The sequence below is a fragment of the Athene cunicularia genome, assembly GCF_003259725.1.
Source record: "Athene cunicularia isolate RWA chromosome 11 unlocalized genomic scaffold, athCun1 chr11_part1, whole genome shotgun sequence".
Classification (NCBI taxonomy): Eukaryota; Metazoa; Chordata; class Aves; order Strigiformes; family Strigidae; genus Athene; species Athene cunicularia.
In genome coordinates this window covers 18,267,017-18,280,585 of record NW_020799113.1, presented here as the reverse complement: position 1 = coordinate 18,280,585, position 13,569 = coordinate 18,267,017, and the positions used below count along the sequence as shown (strand labels likewise).

Here is a 13,569-nt window from a genome sequence, read left to right as displayed (position 1 = left end):
CGGGGGGCAGGGGGGGAACGGGCGCACATGTGGGGCACACTCGTGGGGGAGGGGAATGGGGGGGGTCTGGGCAAGCCCGGGTGGGTTATGGGGGTCACCCGGGCACCCCGGGGAGAAGGGGAGTCTGGGCAACCTCGGGAGGGAATGGGGGGTGTAGGGGCATCCCGGGTGGTGAGAGAGTACCTGGAGGGGGAGTTGGGGCGTATAGGGCAACCGCAGGGAGTTAGGGGGGTGTGGGGGACCCCCGGGGTATTGCCCTTCCCAGGGTGACCCCCTGCTGCAAGCTCAGCAGCGCTCAAGGCAGAGGGAGCCCCAGTCCCTGCTCAGCCCCCAGGAGAGTGGGGGTCCCCCCTGGGGCCACCCCAACCTCGTGTTACCTGCCACGAGGTGCTACATCTCCCGTTTGCAGATTTATTTCAATATTAATTAAATTTCACAGATTCAATTAGCCCAGGCGGGTGGCACTGCAGCTGGGGGGCGGGCGGGACCAAGCAGCCCCAAACCCTCCCCGAGATTCACAAACAAATAAATCACAAAGAACGACAAGAAATGAGTTTTTCTCCCCATTTTTTGGGAAGCCTTTCCTCCAAGCTGCCCCTGGGATCTGGGGGGGGAGCTGCTTTGGGGTGACACCCTTGACCACAGGGCTGGCCACGTGCCAGCAAATTTTTGGCGTCACCAGCCCCATGAGGCTGCAGCCAGTGATTAATGTGGGGTTTGCCGGCTCAGGAATGGGGAGCCCCCCGGCCCTGCCCTGGCCCCCCGGCTGTGGGGCGCTGTGGGGTGCTGTCAGGCACGGCTGGGCGGGCGTTAAGTGAGGCCTTTAATCAAGACGGATGCCAAACCAGCTGTGGTGGCTGGTGTCAGTGTCGGCTTCACCTCCCCACCGGGCTCCCGGCATCGCCCCGCCACCAGCTCCGGGGAGAAAGTCCTTTTTGGGGGGGTGAGGGGTGTTAATTTTTCACCCTGATGGGAGCAGCAGAATTGGGGGCGGCACGTCCCTGAGCAGGGCTCCCACGGTGCATCCTTGGTGCATCAGCAGGTGGGTGCAGAGGGCTCCCATGGAGAGGTCTTAGGGTGGTGGTCAGACACATCCTTCGGGGGCCGGGCGCGAGGGCCGGAGGAGCCCCGAGAGGCTGCTGGGAGCCCCCAAAGGAGGTGCTCGGGGTGGGAGGCTCCGCTCGCCCGGGGGGCTCTCCTGACACCCTCCGTGGCTGGGGGAGGCTCCAGTCTGGTGGGTGAGCTCAGCCCCGGCGTGGCAGGGCGGCTCCTTGGCGGGGGCGAAGGTTTTTCAGGCGAGTGTGGGTCGAGGTGGGGATGGAGGCGGATCCGGACAAGCCGGGGTGCTCAGCTGGGGACGGCTGCACCCACACTCTGAACCGGGTGGGCACCCCAGACCCCAGACGTGCGGGGCGGGCACAATGGCCACCACCCCAGCGTGGGGTGCCGGGGGAGGCAGAGGGGATCCCCGGCTGTGACCCCACCAGGCCATCCCCACTGGCTGTGCCACCTCCCTGCCTCCCTGGCCGGCCCCACCAGTGGCATGGGCTCAGGGTGACCTTCGGGGCCCAGCCCTGCCACAGCCCCCCGTGGCCATGGCAGTGTGGGGAGCAGCAGCCCCCAGCGCTTCCAGGTCTGTCCCAGCCTCTCCCCGCAGCCGCAGGGGCCGGTGAAACCCAGGAAAGGCATTTCCTTCCCTTCCCTTCCCACCCACGCCCCAAACGGCACTCGCGGGCAAGGAGGGTGAGGGAGGGCAGGCCGGGTGCCACGGTGATGGCCCAGGAGCTGGGGGGATGCACTGCACACCTGGATTTTGGGGTGTCCAGGCCCCTTGGGTACCCCGTGGTTCAAAGGGTCATGCTGGGGGTTCGCTCGTGGTCCCAGCTCGGCGGGGCAGGGGTGTCCAGCCTTCATCAGCCCCAAGTTTCACGGCATGGCACAGGCACAAAGCCACTCTCTGCACCTGTGTGTCTGCCACCGCCCTCTCCCGAGCACAGAGGGTTGCTGTCCCCAGCCTCACAGCAGCAAGCCTCGGGGACATCAGTGAGCCCATTGTGAGCTGACACCCCACCTGCCCCCCATTACAGGATGCTGATGGCTCCTGGGCTCCATCGCGGGGGCTGTGTCCATCACATGAGGGACTGGGGTGTCCCCAGGGCAGGCGAGCTGACCCCCAGCTCTGCAGTGAGGATGATGGAGCAGGAATGCACCGAGCACTGAGAGGGACAGTGCTGGGACCGAGCTGTACAGCAGACGCTGCTGTAGCAGCACCAAAGTGGCAGCAGAGGGCTTTGCCAATGGCTGCCCATCCCCCTGCTGTCCCTGTCCCCACACCTTGCTGGTCCCCGGGCTGAGCAGCATCGGGGAGTGGAGCCGGCTGACAACCAGCCTGGCCGAAACGAGAGCAGCCAAATGGTTTTGGCTCATCAGTTCCTGAACTGGTTTACCCACCAGACAGACAAACTGACGCTGGGGCCGGCCCGAGGGAGACAGCAGGAATGTGCCGCTGGGCTTGGGGCAGGATCGGGCCCTACAGTGCTGGCACAGGCTGACGCTGGGCTAATGGGGCTGTGAGCGCAGAGGAGGGGGCTGACCCAAACAGAGCAAGGAGCAGTGTCCACGGGGAAAGGCTTTCCTTGGCACCTTCCCCAATATCATTCCTCAGATCTCTGCCAAACTCTGATCGTCGGAGATTAAAATTCCACATGCAGAGAGCCTCAGCAGGGATGGGGAAGGCACCCCACGCTCGTTACACCCCTGCTAGCTCCACGGAGCACAGAAAAGGTTTAAAAAGCTGAGGGTGGCCTCGAGGGCAGAGCCTGGGTTTGTCGTGGGAGCTTTCTCTTAGAGCCCTCCTTGGGAAAGTCAGCACAGATGCACTAGAAACAGCCCTGAGGATGCGCTCAGCAGGCAGCTGAGGCAAGTCTTACCCAAGCAGCTACTTGGGGTCGGCCCAAAGGTCCCCCCCGCGCTCAGCATCCGCCTCTGCAATGGCCGGCAGCGACGGGCAGGGAAGGCTGCAAGAGGGAGAGCAGGGTGCGGCGGCATCTCTGCAGAGCGCTGCCAGGGGGAACACAGGGGCAGGGCTCTCCGACCACCGGCAGCCTCGGTGGTGGCCTGGGATGGAGATTCCCTCCCTGGAAGCGCCTGGTCGCTCCTGGAGCCCTGGCAAACTGTGGCACTGGCGATGCCCCGAGGGAAGTGGTTTTGCACCCTCCCCACGCAGCAGCGTGTGTTCGAGGAGCCTGCTCCTGCCTCTGGCTGAGCAGCATTTAACTTGATGTCCCCCCATTCCTGCACCAGCAGGAAGGATGAAGGGTCACCCACCTCCCCAGCAGGCAGGACCAGCCCTGGTCTGTGGCACTGTCCTTCTCCTGGATGACTGATTTGATTTGCCTGGTTTGACCACGTCAGCAGCCCCAGAGCTGGTTTGGTGCATGCCGAGACGCTTCGTGCTGAGCCCTGCTTCTCGAGAAGCACCTGCCATCTCTCCCCTTCCTGCTCCCTCTCCAAAGCCTTGATAAAGCCTGAAATTCAGAGTGAGATTTGGCCAGAATTTTTTTGCACTTTACCAAGTTATTCCAAAGAGTAGGTGGGTAAGAGAACAAGCAGATGGGGGGCAGAGCAGATGGAGGGGCTGGCATGGGTCACCAGTGCAGCAGCACACCCTGTTTCTGATTATTTATTCTGGAGAGGGGCTGCCGAGCACAGTGAAGGCAACGCATTTCCCTTCTCGCCAGGCTCCAGGCAGGTGAGAATAAGCCATTCCTGTTTCCTTGCAAGAGTCACTTCTGCATTGAGCAAGACCACTCCCAAAGCGACCGCCACACATGCTGCTGGGTGTGAATCCGGGAAGAAATTCTGCCTACCTGTGCAGGGTTGCACAAACAGCCACGGCAAGAGGTGGTGCTTTTCCACCTTCCTCCAAAGCACCAGCCACCCTCCACCTCGGAGGTATTCAGATATTATGGAGATAGACCATAATGAACTGTAATAACACACATAAATACCACAATCTGTCGGTCTGTCACCTTTAAATAACAAGGCTCCTTTCCCTTCCACCCTACACGCGCACTCAAGCATGGAAATAAAAATACTTCTGAGGTGAATGGCTGTCACGGAGGACGGCGAGGTTGAGAGCCCTCTCCCAGCAGCGCTGGGCAGGACCCCAGCGCGCCCGCCTGCCGGCTGGGGGTGCAGACGCTGCCCCGGGCCTCCCCAAACTGCAGGATGTGGGGTTTGGTTTGCTGGCAGCTCAGACACCGCCCGGGTTCGTTTTTGCAAGAGGCACACCAGGACCCGTGGGCAGTTCCCAGCGCAGGGCCACGCTGCGAGCGCCGGGGCTGGGGGTGTCAGTGTAGTCAGCGAGCCCCCCAGCTACCGCAGGTCTCTGCTGCCACTGAGCAGAGTGGGACCCCCTGCTTTGGGGTGCGGGGAGAGGGCTGTGGTGTGCAACCCTGACCACCGTGCTGGGAGGGAGAGCTGCTGGGGGCTCCCCATGGAGGGAGAACTAGCACAGCGACACCAAGTTCGATCAGAACAGCACTTAAAAAAATAATTTTAATGTTTTAATGTTTAAGATACACCATCTGTTTATTCCACAGCAGGAGCCCAGATCCGGAGTGAGCACAAAGGCTGGGAGCGGGCAGGGCAGGCGGCCCTGCTCAGCAGGCAAGCGTGGGGGGACAGGATCAGCGCTGCGTGGGCAGGGGGTGACTCCAGCCGGCTCGTCCCTGACCACACGTTTGCCCAAAGCCAAAGCTCAGGCTGACGCTGCTCAGGAGAGACAGAGGCTGTGTGCTCAGGGTGTGCACCCCCCCAGGCAGTGGCACAGCCCCGGAGGGATCCAGCGCTCACATTCTCCAACTGAAAGCTCCACAAGGAGGAAAGGCACAAACCTTTTGCCTCCGTGAATCCCACCACCCTTCCAAACCCCTTTTTCCCCTAGAAATTGCTGCCTCTCAGGCTCGAGAGCCTCATCTCTCAAGCACATCGGCAGCAAATCTCAAATTATTAAATGATTTCCCCCCACAGAGCCTGGAGAAAACAGGCAATCCCAGTAAGGAAGCAAAGGCTTTTTGAAACGCCCTCAGGTGCCACTGTCCATGGAAACACCGTGTGGATCCCAAAGATGCCCTTCCCAGTCACCGGGACACGCTGACAAGGCAAGGACAGTCAAGTTAAAGTGCATTGTATCACCCAGTCAGAGCAGGAGACGGAGACACCTTCAGAGTAATGGTACTGGGCCTGCAGGAAGAAAGGAACTCGTCCCAGGGAGCCTGGGCGCAGGGCTGGGCTTTGCACACCAGCCATGGGTACGGACCAGGGAGTAGGAAGCGGTGCAGGAAATAATCCTGGAAAAAATGCAGTTTCATTCTCTTATGGGGAAATCTAAACAGCCATTCAAATCAGGACCCTGTTGCTTCCAAAAGTAACTCTGAGCGCAGTCCCATGGAGTATTTACTCTTCGAGCACAGTTTACAGGTCGCTTTTAGAGCTCACTGTTGCTTGTGAATTAGTTCTGCTTTAACTGTGCAAAGAACTACTTTTCTCACTTTGAGCCCCTGTCAGGAGGCATCTGGAAAGACACTATGTAGCTGGAAATCCAACTCTACCAGGTGAGCCCTTTCCAAAGGAGCTTTTTAAAACCACCTCATCCCAATGGAGAGTAGCCAATATTCACACACCCTTCTGCAGGAGAGAACAATTTTTCCAGTCTGGCATCCATTGCCAGCAATGGACACAGGGAGTTTGGTCAAATCAGTCTGAAAGTAACCTGGGAAGTGTAGGAATACTGGAAGCACTTGTAAACATCACTGCAGTGCACCGCCGGGACATTCTGCTTCAGCTCCCTGTGGCGTCTCCTCCAGACACTGTGGAGCAGCACTGATTCAACATGGCTTGGGAATTAAATATTAAATCCAGTTTGCAGGCGCCCTGCTGTCAGCACTGCTCAGAAGGTGCTCTCGAGCAGGCAGTGGCATCCACAGCCCGTGGGACACACCTCCTGGGTGCGAAACCACTCCATCATATGGCTGGTGTGGCCTCCATGTCCGCAAGTCAGGCAGAAATTAGAGGAGCCCCGCACTGCCACATGGCAGATGGCACACTGGAAGGTGAAGCCCTTGCAGATGGCACACTGGGTACCACGCACCTCGCTGCGGCAGTGGCTGCAGTACACACCGAACTCTGGCCGGGGGAAATAAATGGAGAGCAAGACAATTAGTGCTGGCAGAATCATGGACAGAGAAGCCCTGCACAGAGCCCCCCCTTTGACAGATGAGTCCCCCGAACCCATGGCCCAAGGGATCTGCCTCAAACTTCCTTCAGGGTAGGAAAACTGTATCTTTTAGGGGTCTCAGTTTGGTCTCCATATAGAAGCAAAGAAATGGGGAATTGGTGTGCCAGGGCACACACTGGCCCACCGATCCCCAGAGGGCCGAATAGCTGGGAATATGTGTCAGGTTTCTACCTTGGGACATGCTGACGCACGCTGTGGAGATGAAGGCTTCCCGCTGGTCTCATCTGCCTCACATCACTGCAAAGTGTAACTAAGCAATCAAGAACAGCCTTTGTCTCTCATCACAGAGACCACAGAGTGCACTCTGTCAGCCAAGGAGGGGCAATGGCAGTGGTTGAAGTCACCAATTCTGACTCCAGCTACTCCCCAGGAGGAGTCCCTGGTGACAAGGTGGGACAACCACCGCTTCTCTGGCATCTCTCACCTGCTTCTCTCCTCAAGTGCATTTTTTCCCAGAGGCCTAGGAAGATGACATTTTGGCAGCTATTCTGAAGTGGCAGTTCTGGGCACCTACACTGCTGAAAATATTTTGGAGAAACGTTCTATTTGCCTATTTCTCGGCTAGCTCATCAACAGTTAGAGACCTTGCAGTTTTACGTATGCACTATAAGGACACTTCAGCCCAGAATCAGAGATTAGAACAGGGAATAAAGAATAGCCATCAGCATAAACAGCTGAACATTGCTAGCGTAGCAGTATGTGTGTTTCCAGCTTTGCTGGAGAGATGTTGCAGTCTACAAAGCCCTTGAACTAACATCTGCAAGCCTCATCTCCACCCAGGGCTGCAAAGCAGCCAAACCCCTCTGCTGGCAGAGCTAACCCCTGGGCCGACTGATGGGAGCTTTTCATCCCGCCGGCTGCTTGTATGTTCCTAAGGCAGAGCTGGATGGTTGGACCAGATGATCTTCAAGGTCTTTTCCAACCTAGATGATTCTGTGACTCTGCCTGGGCAGCCGGAGCAGACACTCACCAATGCCTTTGTGGGGATCAGGAGGACAAGAGACAAACTTCAGAACCTCAGCCCGCTTCTCACGCAGGCCCCAGCGATAAAGGATTTCCCCATAGCACTTCTTAAAATCATCAAATTGCTGAGTGTTGGCAGGATCCAGGAGCCTAGAGGAACAAGAGGGTTGTCATCCACCTGACTGACTCTCAGAGACTCTGGTTGCAATCCTCTTCCCAGCAACAGCTACACAATCAGCTCACATGGCCAGAAGAGCAGCGGATTGCTTTCCACGTGTTGCTGAAACATGGCTGAATGCTAACTGCTCTGGCATTCACTTGTTCTAACACTCAAGGGTGTAGACTCAACGGGTGGACTGCCCTCTGGGCACCTGCCATGGCCACTTATAGATATATCATATGCAGTCCCAGCAGGGCTCATCTGCAGCATGAAGCTTCTCCAAATGCCCATCTGAATGAAAAGGTCTAGGACCACATGTGGTACTTCACAGCATGAACAGAGACCTGGCTGTAGAGTTCCAGCTGACTTGGGCACAGAGAAACGCATCTCTCAGTGTCCTCAAGGCATGCTATAACCTACCTTTTGTTTTTCTCATGCTGGTCTTTCTCACGCTCCCGATGATCGGGATACATTAGGTTTCCGTAGCGGAAGTCATCTGGAGAAGACTCACACCAGGGAGTGGAGGCCTGCTCTGCATCTTTGTTCGCTGCAAGCATCAAAAGGTTGTGAGCACACCTCAGAAAGCACAGCCTCATCAAAACCACAGAAGGAGATGTGAAAGGCCATACATCCGCCCACCACAGTTTCCTCTCTAAGACACGGTTGTATCACTTTCTGCCCCGCCTCAGAAAGCTAAGTGCCATCCTCTACTTGCCAAATGCTTCTACTGCACTTCTGGTGACAGGATTAGAATGAGGATCATCAGGCAGAGAAATCTAATCCGGAGAAATCCGTTTTGCATTCCACTTTAGACAAAAAGTAACCAGGCAACCAATCCCATGGAGTTTCCTTGGGAATGTTATTCCCAGCAGGCCTGGGCTCTTCTTTCCTAGACAGGGAGGTCTCTCATCACCAGGGCTGATGTTATGTAAAGGGGCCTCTGTATGTAGGGCATTGCCCTGGGGCAGGGAGAAGACTGCTATTAACCATTACATCAGCTCAGCTAACCTGCATTCTCCACTCTTCCTCATGTGACAGACAACTTGGTATCACACTGAAAAGGCACAGCTTTGGTGCTAACAGGGCAGATGCTGCCCCAGGCCACACACATCACTAGGAATCAGCCAACAGCTTCAAACTGGACACGAACCCTTAAGAGTGACTTGTCTTTGACACCTTTGCAGCTCAACAGAAAAAGTCCTTAGGCCTGTGGTCATGCATGGCACCAAGAACCCAGCCTTCCCAACTGCAGCTGTTTTTCCAGTGACAGGAGAAAGCACAGCATTTCTTCTTCCCCCAAAGCCCTGTGGAATTAGCTGGCTGATGACACTGTGAGGCCACTCTTGATAACTGTTGAATGATTTTGGTGATTGGAAGAGGTGTCTGAGGACTGGAGGAAAGCAAGTGTCACTCCTGTCTTCACAAAGGACAAGGAGAAGGACCTAGGGAACTGCAGGCCATACAGCCCGACCTTGATCCCTGGCAGCTAATCATAGGAAAACATGCCCAGGCACATGAAGGATAAGGAAATTACCAGGAGTCGTTGGCATGGATAACAGCTTCCAACTGTGCAAAGCGCTGGGGCTGTGGAAAGCTTATGGCACCAGGCAAGCACCCTGAGTGCTTGCTGCAGCCAGGCTGGAAGCAACACAGTACAAACTGGTCTGTCTCTTCACCTGTGTCCAACTGGAAAAGGCAGCAGTGGGAGCTCTTGGCTCTGGGTTAACCTGCAATCCAGGGGCCTAGCTTGCTACATCTAGGGTGTTTGTAAGAGTTTCTCCCAGTTGCACACATGGTACAGAAATCAGAAGGGGAAAGACTGCAGGAACGTTGACATGGTTACTGCAAGCCCGGCTCGCTTCCAGCCACAGAGTCACAACACATTGGCCAAACCCCAGAAAGCTGCTCTGGCAGAGCACATCTGCAGTCATAGCCAGTACTAACTCCCTTCTTTCCCCACCACAGGAGCCATCTAAAACCTAGGCCAGAAGGGAGGCAGATTCCTCTATTTACTACCCAGGTCTCAGTACCTATGCTCCAGCCTCCGGTGCCAAGTCCAGGATCTGACATGCTGGAACAGGAGCCAGAGGAAGTAAAGCTGGGCTGTTGATGGGGAAAGGAAATCATGTCACCTACATGAGAGATGTTCAAAGATATGCAAGGTAAATGGGAAAGAAATGGCAATCATACGTATCGGCTGTGGGAGGCCAAGTTGGAGGCACGCTGAGGAAAGGGGCCATAGGAGTTTGGGCACCCCTGTAGCCTGGATTGGGCTTCAAACACACTGCACAGCATAGCCAGGGTCTGCACATCATGGAGCTGCGAGTAATGAGCCAGCCTGGGAAATGAAAAGACAGACAGTACGAGACTGGGCAGAATTCAGTGGCAAAAGCATCGAGACTCCAGGGCAACTAATTTTGAACCTGTTGCATAAATCAATTTGGGTCACATTACGCCCACAGGAGGCATGTGCGCTCTGCGGGACCAGGTTGTCTTTTCTGTCATGCCTTTGAGAAGCTAAGTCCTCCTCCTGAAAACAGTCATGGCCTAACAGGTGGGAAAAAGATGGGAGCTCTGGAAACACTTCACTACTTGTGGCCTGATTATCCCAAGTTTGTGCAGCTTCAGGAACAACATCACAGAACTGATTTTAAGCGGATGTAAAGCTGAAGCCATTAGACTCACCCCAAAAATGTCTTTTTGACAAAACCCTCTATGTGCAAGCATCCCACATCTAGATCACAAGGCAAAACCCCACCACAGGCTTTCTCGATGGCTGTGAAGTTTCTGGTTTGCTCTAAAGACTGAGAGCAACGAAGAACAACCTGCACTCCACTCCTATTGCTGCCATAACAGCAGGAAAAGAGCTAGGTCAAGCAACAGCATGCAAAGTACACCACACAAATCCTGTGTCTCCAAACAAGGTATATCGACAGATAATATCAATTACTAATTTTGTCCCCTCCTGGACAGATTCACTGGCAGGAAGATAACTGCAGCTAACACTTTTGAGACCAGTGGAATGATTTCCCAGTAATTCTATATGGCAACAGCAAATTTGAAGGTGAAAAAAAGCAGCTGCACTAACACGTTTATTTAAGAGGTGGGGAGCAGAAACCCAAAGTCTCCAATCAGGCATTGTGGGCACGCTGGAAAGCAGAGCTCCAACTGCCCCTGGTCTATTGCTCAACGTTGGCCAAGGAGACCTGGATGCTAGATGGGAGGCCAAACGCCACCTTCTGTATGTCTTAAACACACTTGCAGCTTCCTTTCTTGATGCATCTCAGGCTTGAGTGGGTAAAAAACCTACACGCTGGGGCACTACTCCAAACGTGAAATGATGCCTTACAACTTACATAGTTATCGAGGGCTACACTTCAGCAACCATTCCCCAACCCCTCCCTGGCATTCAGACACCTACAAGGACTCCAGTAATTGACGTCCAAATGGATGTTGTGCCCAAGGTATCTCCAAATCTGGGTCAGACTTTGGTCCAAGGCAGAGATCGGTGGCTACCATGGCCAGTGACCAAACCTGGCAGACAGGAAGGAAAAGCATCAAAGCTACAATTAGAAATCACCACACTCCCAGGGCATAGGTGTGCACAAATTCACTCACAGATAATAATGGAGCTTGCCTTCCCCCCCCCCCGGCAGCAGGGAACAGTTTCAGCCTCTGTGTCACAGATAATATACAGATTAACACAAACCTGTCCCACTTGCTTTGAGTTTGGGTTAAACTTTGAAGAATAGTCTAACAGACCTGTCAGGATAGCTTAACTGACCTATTAGTGCATTTTATATTCGCAAACTTCCAACAGGTTTGATAAAGTTCTTGGGTTCGGAGATGTCTGCTGGCAGAAAGTTTACTGGTGAATCATCATTTTCATGAAAAGTATCTTTTGATTAGCTGTGAGTGTTACTGAACAGCTCTGTTCTCCTACCACAGCCCAGTGCAGACAAGAGTACAGTTTGCCATTTCTACTCCAACAGTTTAACTATCTCACATGAAATTTTCCTCTATTTACCATGGTCCCATCTTCTCAGTCTCTGTACCACTGCTCTGGAACTCTTTTTCTGCTGTGCCTTTTAAAATAGGGCAATTTTAGAATACTCCAGAGAAAAGTAAAAATCCTAGTTTGGCATGAAAAAAAGGGCAGGGAAGGAAAAGGAGCATGGTGCTGGAAAACCAGCAGAAATCAGAGAGCTCATAACATGGAAAAGTAAAGAAAAAACATGTGCTCCAAATACAAAGAGCAGCTAGGAACAGTAGTCCCACAGCTGCTTGATGTGAAACCAGAGAGAAAGAAACAGGAGAGAAACTGATATGAGGACAAGGCTGAGTACAAGAGAGCACAGAAAGGAAATGGGAAAGATGCCACTTCCTACACTGCTATAAAGCACATCCTAAGTGAAACCTGCAACTCAAGCCTCCATGCCTGCCAGGAACAAGGCAAGCTGCAGTACAGGCTGGAGTTACACAGGACAGGGGAAAACAAGCAAGAAAAAGGTATCTCAGAGAAATCTTGCTGAAGCTATTCCACCCAAGCTCTGGCCCAGTGTGGGTAAACCAGACAGCAAGATGAAGCACAGACAAAGGGGAACTAGACCTACCTTCTCTCCCCTGGTCTAGCAGAACTCACCAAGAAGCAAGACAACAGCTTGAGTTTGCTTCTGCTCAGATCAGGTAAGCCTATGTGTGTTCTCTGCCCAGGTCTAGGAAAAGCCAAATGCTCAGGAGAGGTGCACAGGCTCCTCTGGCATTGCTAGCCCACTCCCATCTCTTTCAGGCACTCCAGAGTCCTGTCAAATATTCTGCTTGTTGCAATGGACTGACCAAATGGAAAAGGATGGGCCACAATAGCCATTTTTCTCCTATTATTAGCTGAAGGCAAGTAGCCAGCCCCATTCTGGAGCTGGGTCCCTGGGCTCAGACTCTTGGGGAGAAGCTAGCTGCAGTTAGCTCCCAGTGCCAGCACAGATGAATACCAAATGGGGACGATTACGTAAGTAAGAAAAAATCACCCATCAAAATGCTGACAGCAGCTAGGCAACTCTGTGCACAGTTACTCCATTTGCTGACTCAAAAGCAGGCTGTGTTCCTCATTTTGCCTGCAGGAATTCCCTGAAAAATGTGCTTCACTCAGTTTGGCAAAGGGCATAACACAATCTGCTTGCAGCCCTGGGAAGGGATCTCTGGATGCCAAGAGTCAGCAAGGCTGTTCCTCAGGCTCCTATGTGGCTGTTCCACAGGCCTTGGTTCACCAGAGACTCCCTGGAACAACTGCTGAACCCAGGTGGCTGTTTGGGTATCCAGGTGACAGCACAGGCCATTGGAGCGTGGCACAGCACATTGAGGAAGAGGCCCGATTCAACGTCATACCTGTACAAGATCCCTCCGTCCCACAGCCAAGGCTGAGGCAGCATTCTTCTGGCAAGTTTCCTGGATATTATTCACATTCAGTCTAAAAAGAAAGGAGATAGCTCAGCTCTAATTGGCACGTTACCTGTGAAGGTGGGGAGGGATGGGGGGAAAGTGGTACTGGCAGCAGTGAGCAGCCCAGAGCTTCCTGATCAATACGAGCCTGCTAGCACAGTTAGGATCCCATCCCTTCCTTCTGTGTTATTCAGGGATCCCTGCCATCCTTCTCCCACTATTCACCTTCACTAACACATCACACATCAAGTCCAGCTCCAAACTAGCTGAGATTGATTTTAAACAGCACCATTTGCAAGGAGGTATCAGACTAAACTTGTGCCAGGGTATCGCCAAGCCAAGATGCATTCTTGTCCCTAGAAGCTGGTGCCAGCAGTTAGGTGTCCTGTTTCCATTCAGCCTGTTGGTCTGCTCTGCCTGACTGGGAGGGACGCAGTGGTATGCCGTGGAGAAGCAGGCTGGTCTTCAGCCTGTTCCCCAGTGGGATAACGCACCCACTGGAGGGTCTCCGAGAGGCTGGCAAGGCAGGCTGAGGAAACCCACATAGGCTTTCCTGCTTATCATCATAAATCTTCCTGAGACAACTGATATTTTTACCACTTAAGATGTTACAGCAAACAGAAAACAGTCTATGTCCATACACTGGAAATTCTGTGAAAGACCAGACAGTATTACCAAAGCTGAGGAAGCAAAAATTCAGTAACAGAGA

The 13,569-nt window shown here is 53.9% G+C and overlaps 2 protein-coding genes across 4 annotated transcripts in view; both read right to left on the bottom strand.

Moving 5' to 3' along the window:
- Nucleotides 1–901, bottom strand: part of FA2H (fatty acid 2-hydroxylase) — a 12,090-nt gene extending 11,189 nt beyond the window's left edge. Inside the window, exon 1 of the mRNA XM_026856973.1 lies at nucleotides 888–901. Coding sequence (XP_026712774.1) covers nucleotides 888–901 — 14 coding nt within the window. The remainder of the gene's footprint in view (nucleotides 1–887) is intronic.
- Nucleotides 902–4,532: 3,631 nt separating this feature from the next.
- WDR59 (WD repeat domain 59) overlaps nucleotides 4,533–13,569 on the bottom strand; it is a 47,332-nt gene continuing 38,295 nt past the window's right edge. For all 3 annotated transcript variants that reach the window (XM_026856615.1, XM_026856617.1, XM_026856616.1), the window contains 7 exons: nucleotides 12,807–12,888; nucleotides 10,846–10,958; nucleotides 9,615–9,762; nucleotides 9,455–9,527; nucleotides 7,845–7,971; nucleotides 7,272–7,414; nucleotides 4,533–6,189 (listed from right to left, as the gene is read on the bottom strand). In XM_026856615.1, the coding sequence (XP_026712416.1) occupies nucleotides 5,954–6,189; nucleotides 7,272–7,414; nucleotides 7,845–7,971; nucleotides 9,455–9,527; nucleotides 9,615–9,762; nucleotides 10,846–10,958; nucleotides 12,807–12,888 (922 nt within the window). In that variant the 3' untranslated portion in view covers nucleotides 4,533–5,953. The remainder of the gene's footprint in view (nucleotides 6,190–7,271; nucleotides 7,415–7,844; nucleotides 7,972–9,454; nucleotides 9,528–9,614; nucleotides 9,763–10,845; nucleotides 10,959–12,806; nucleotides 12,889–13,569) is intronic.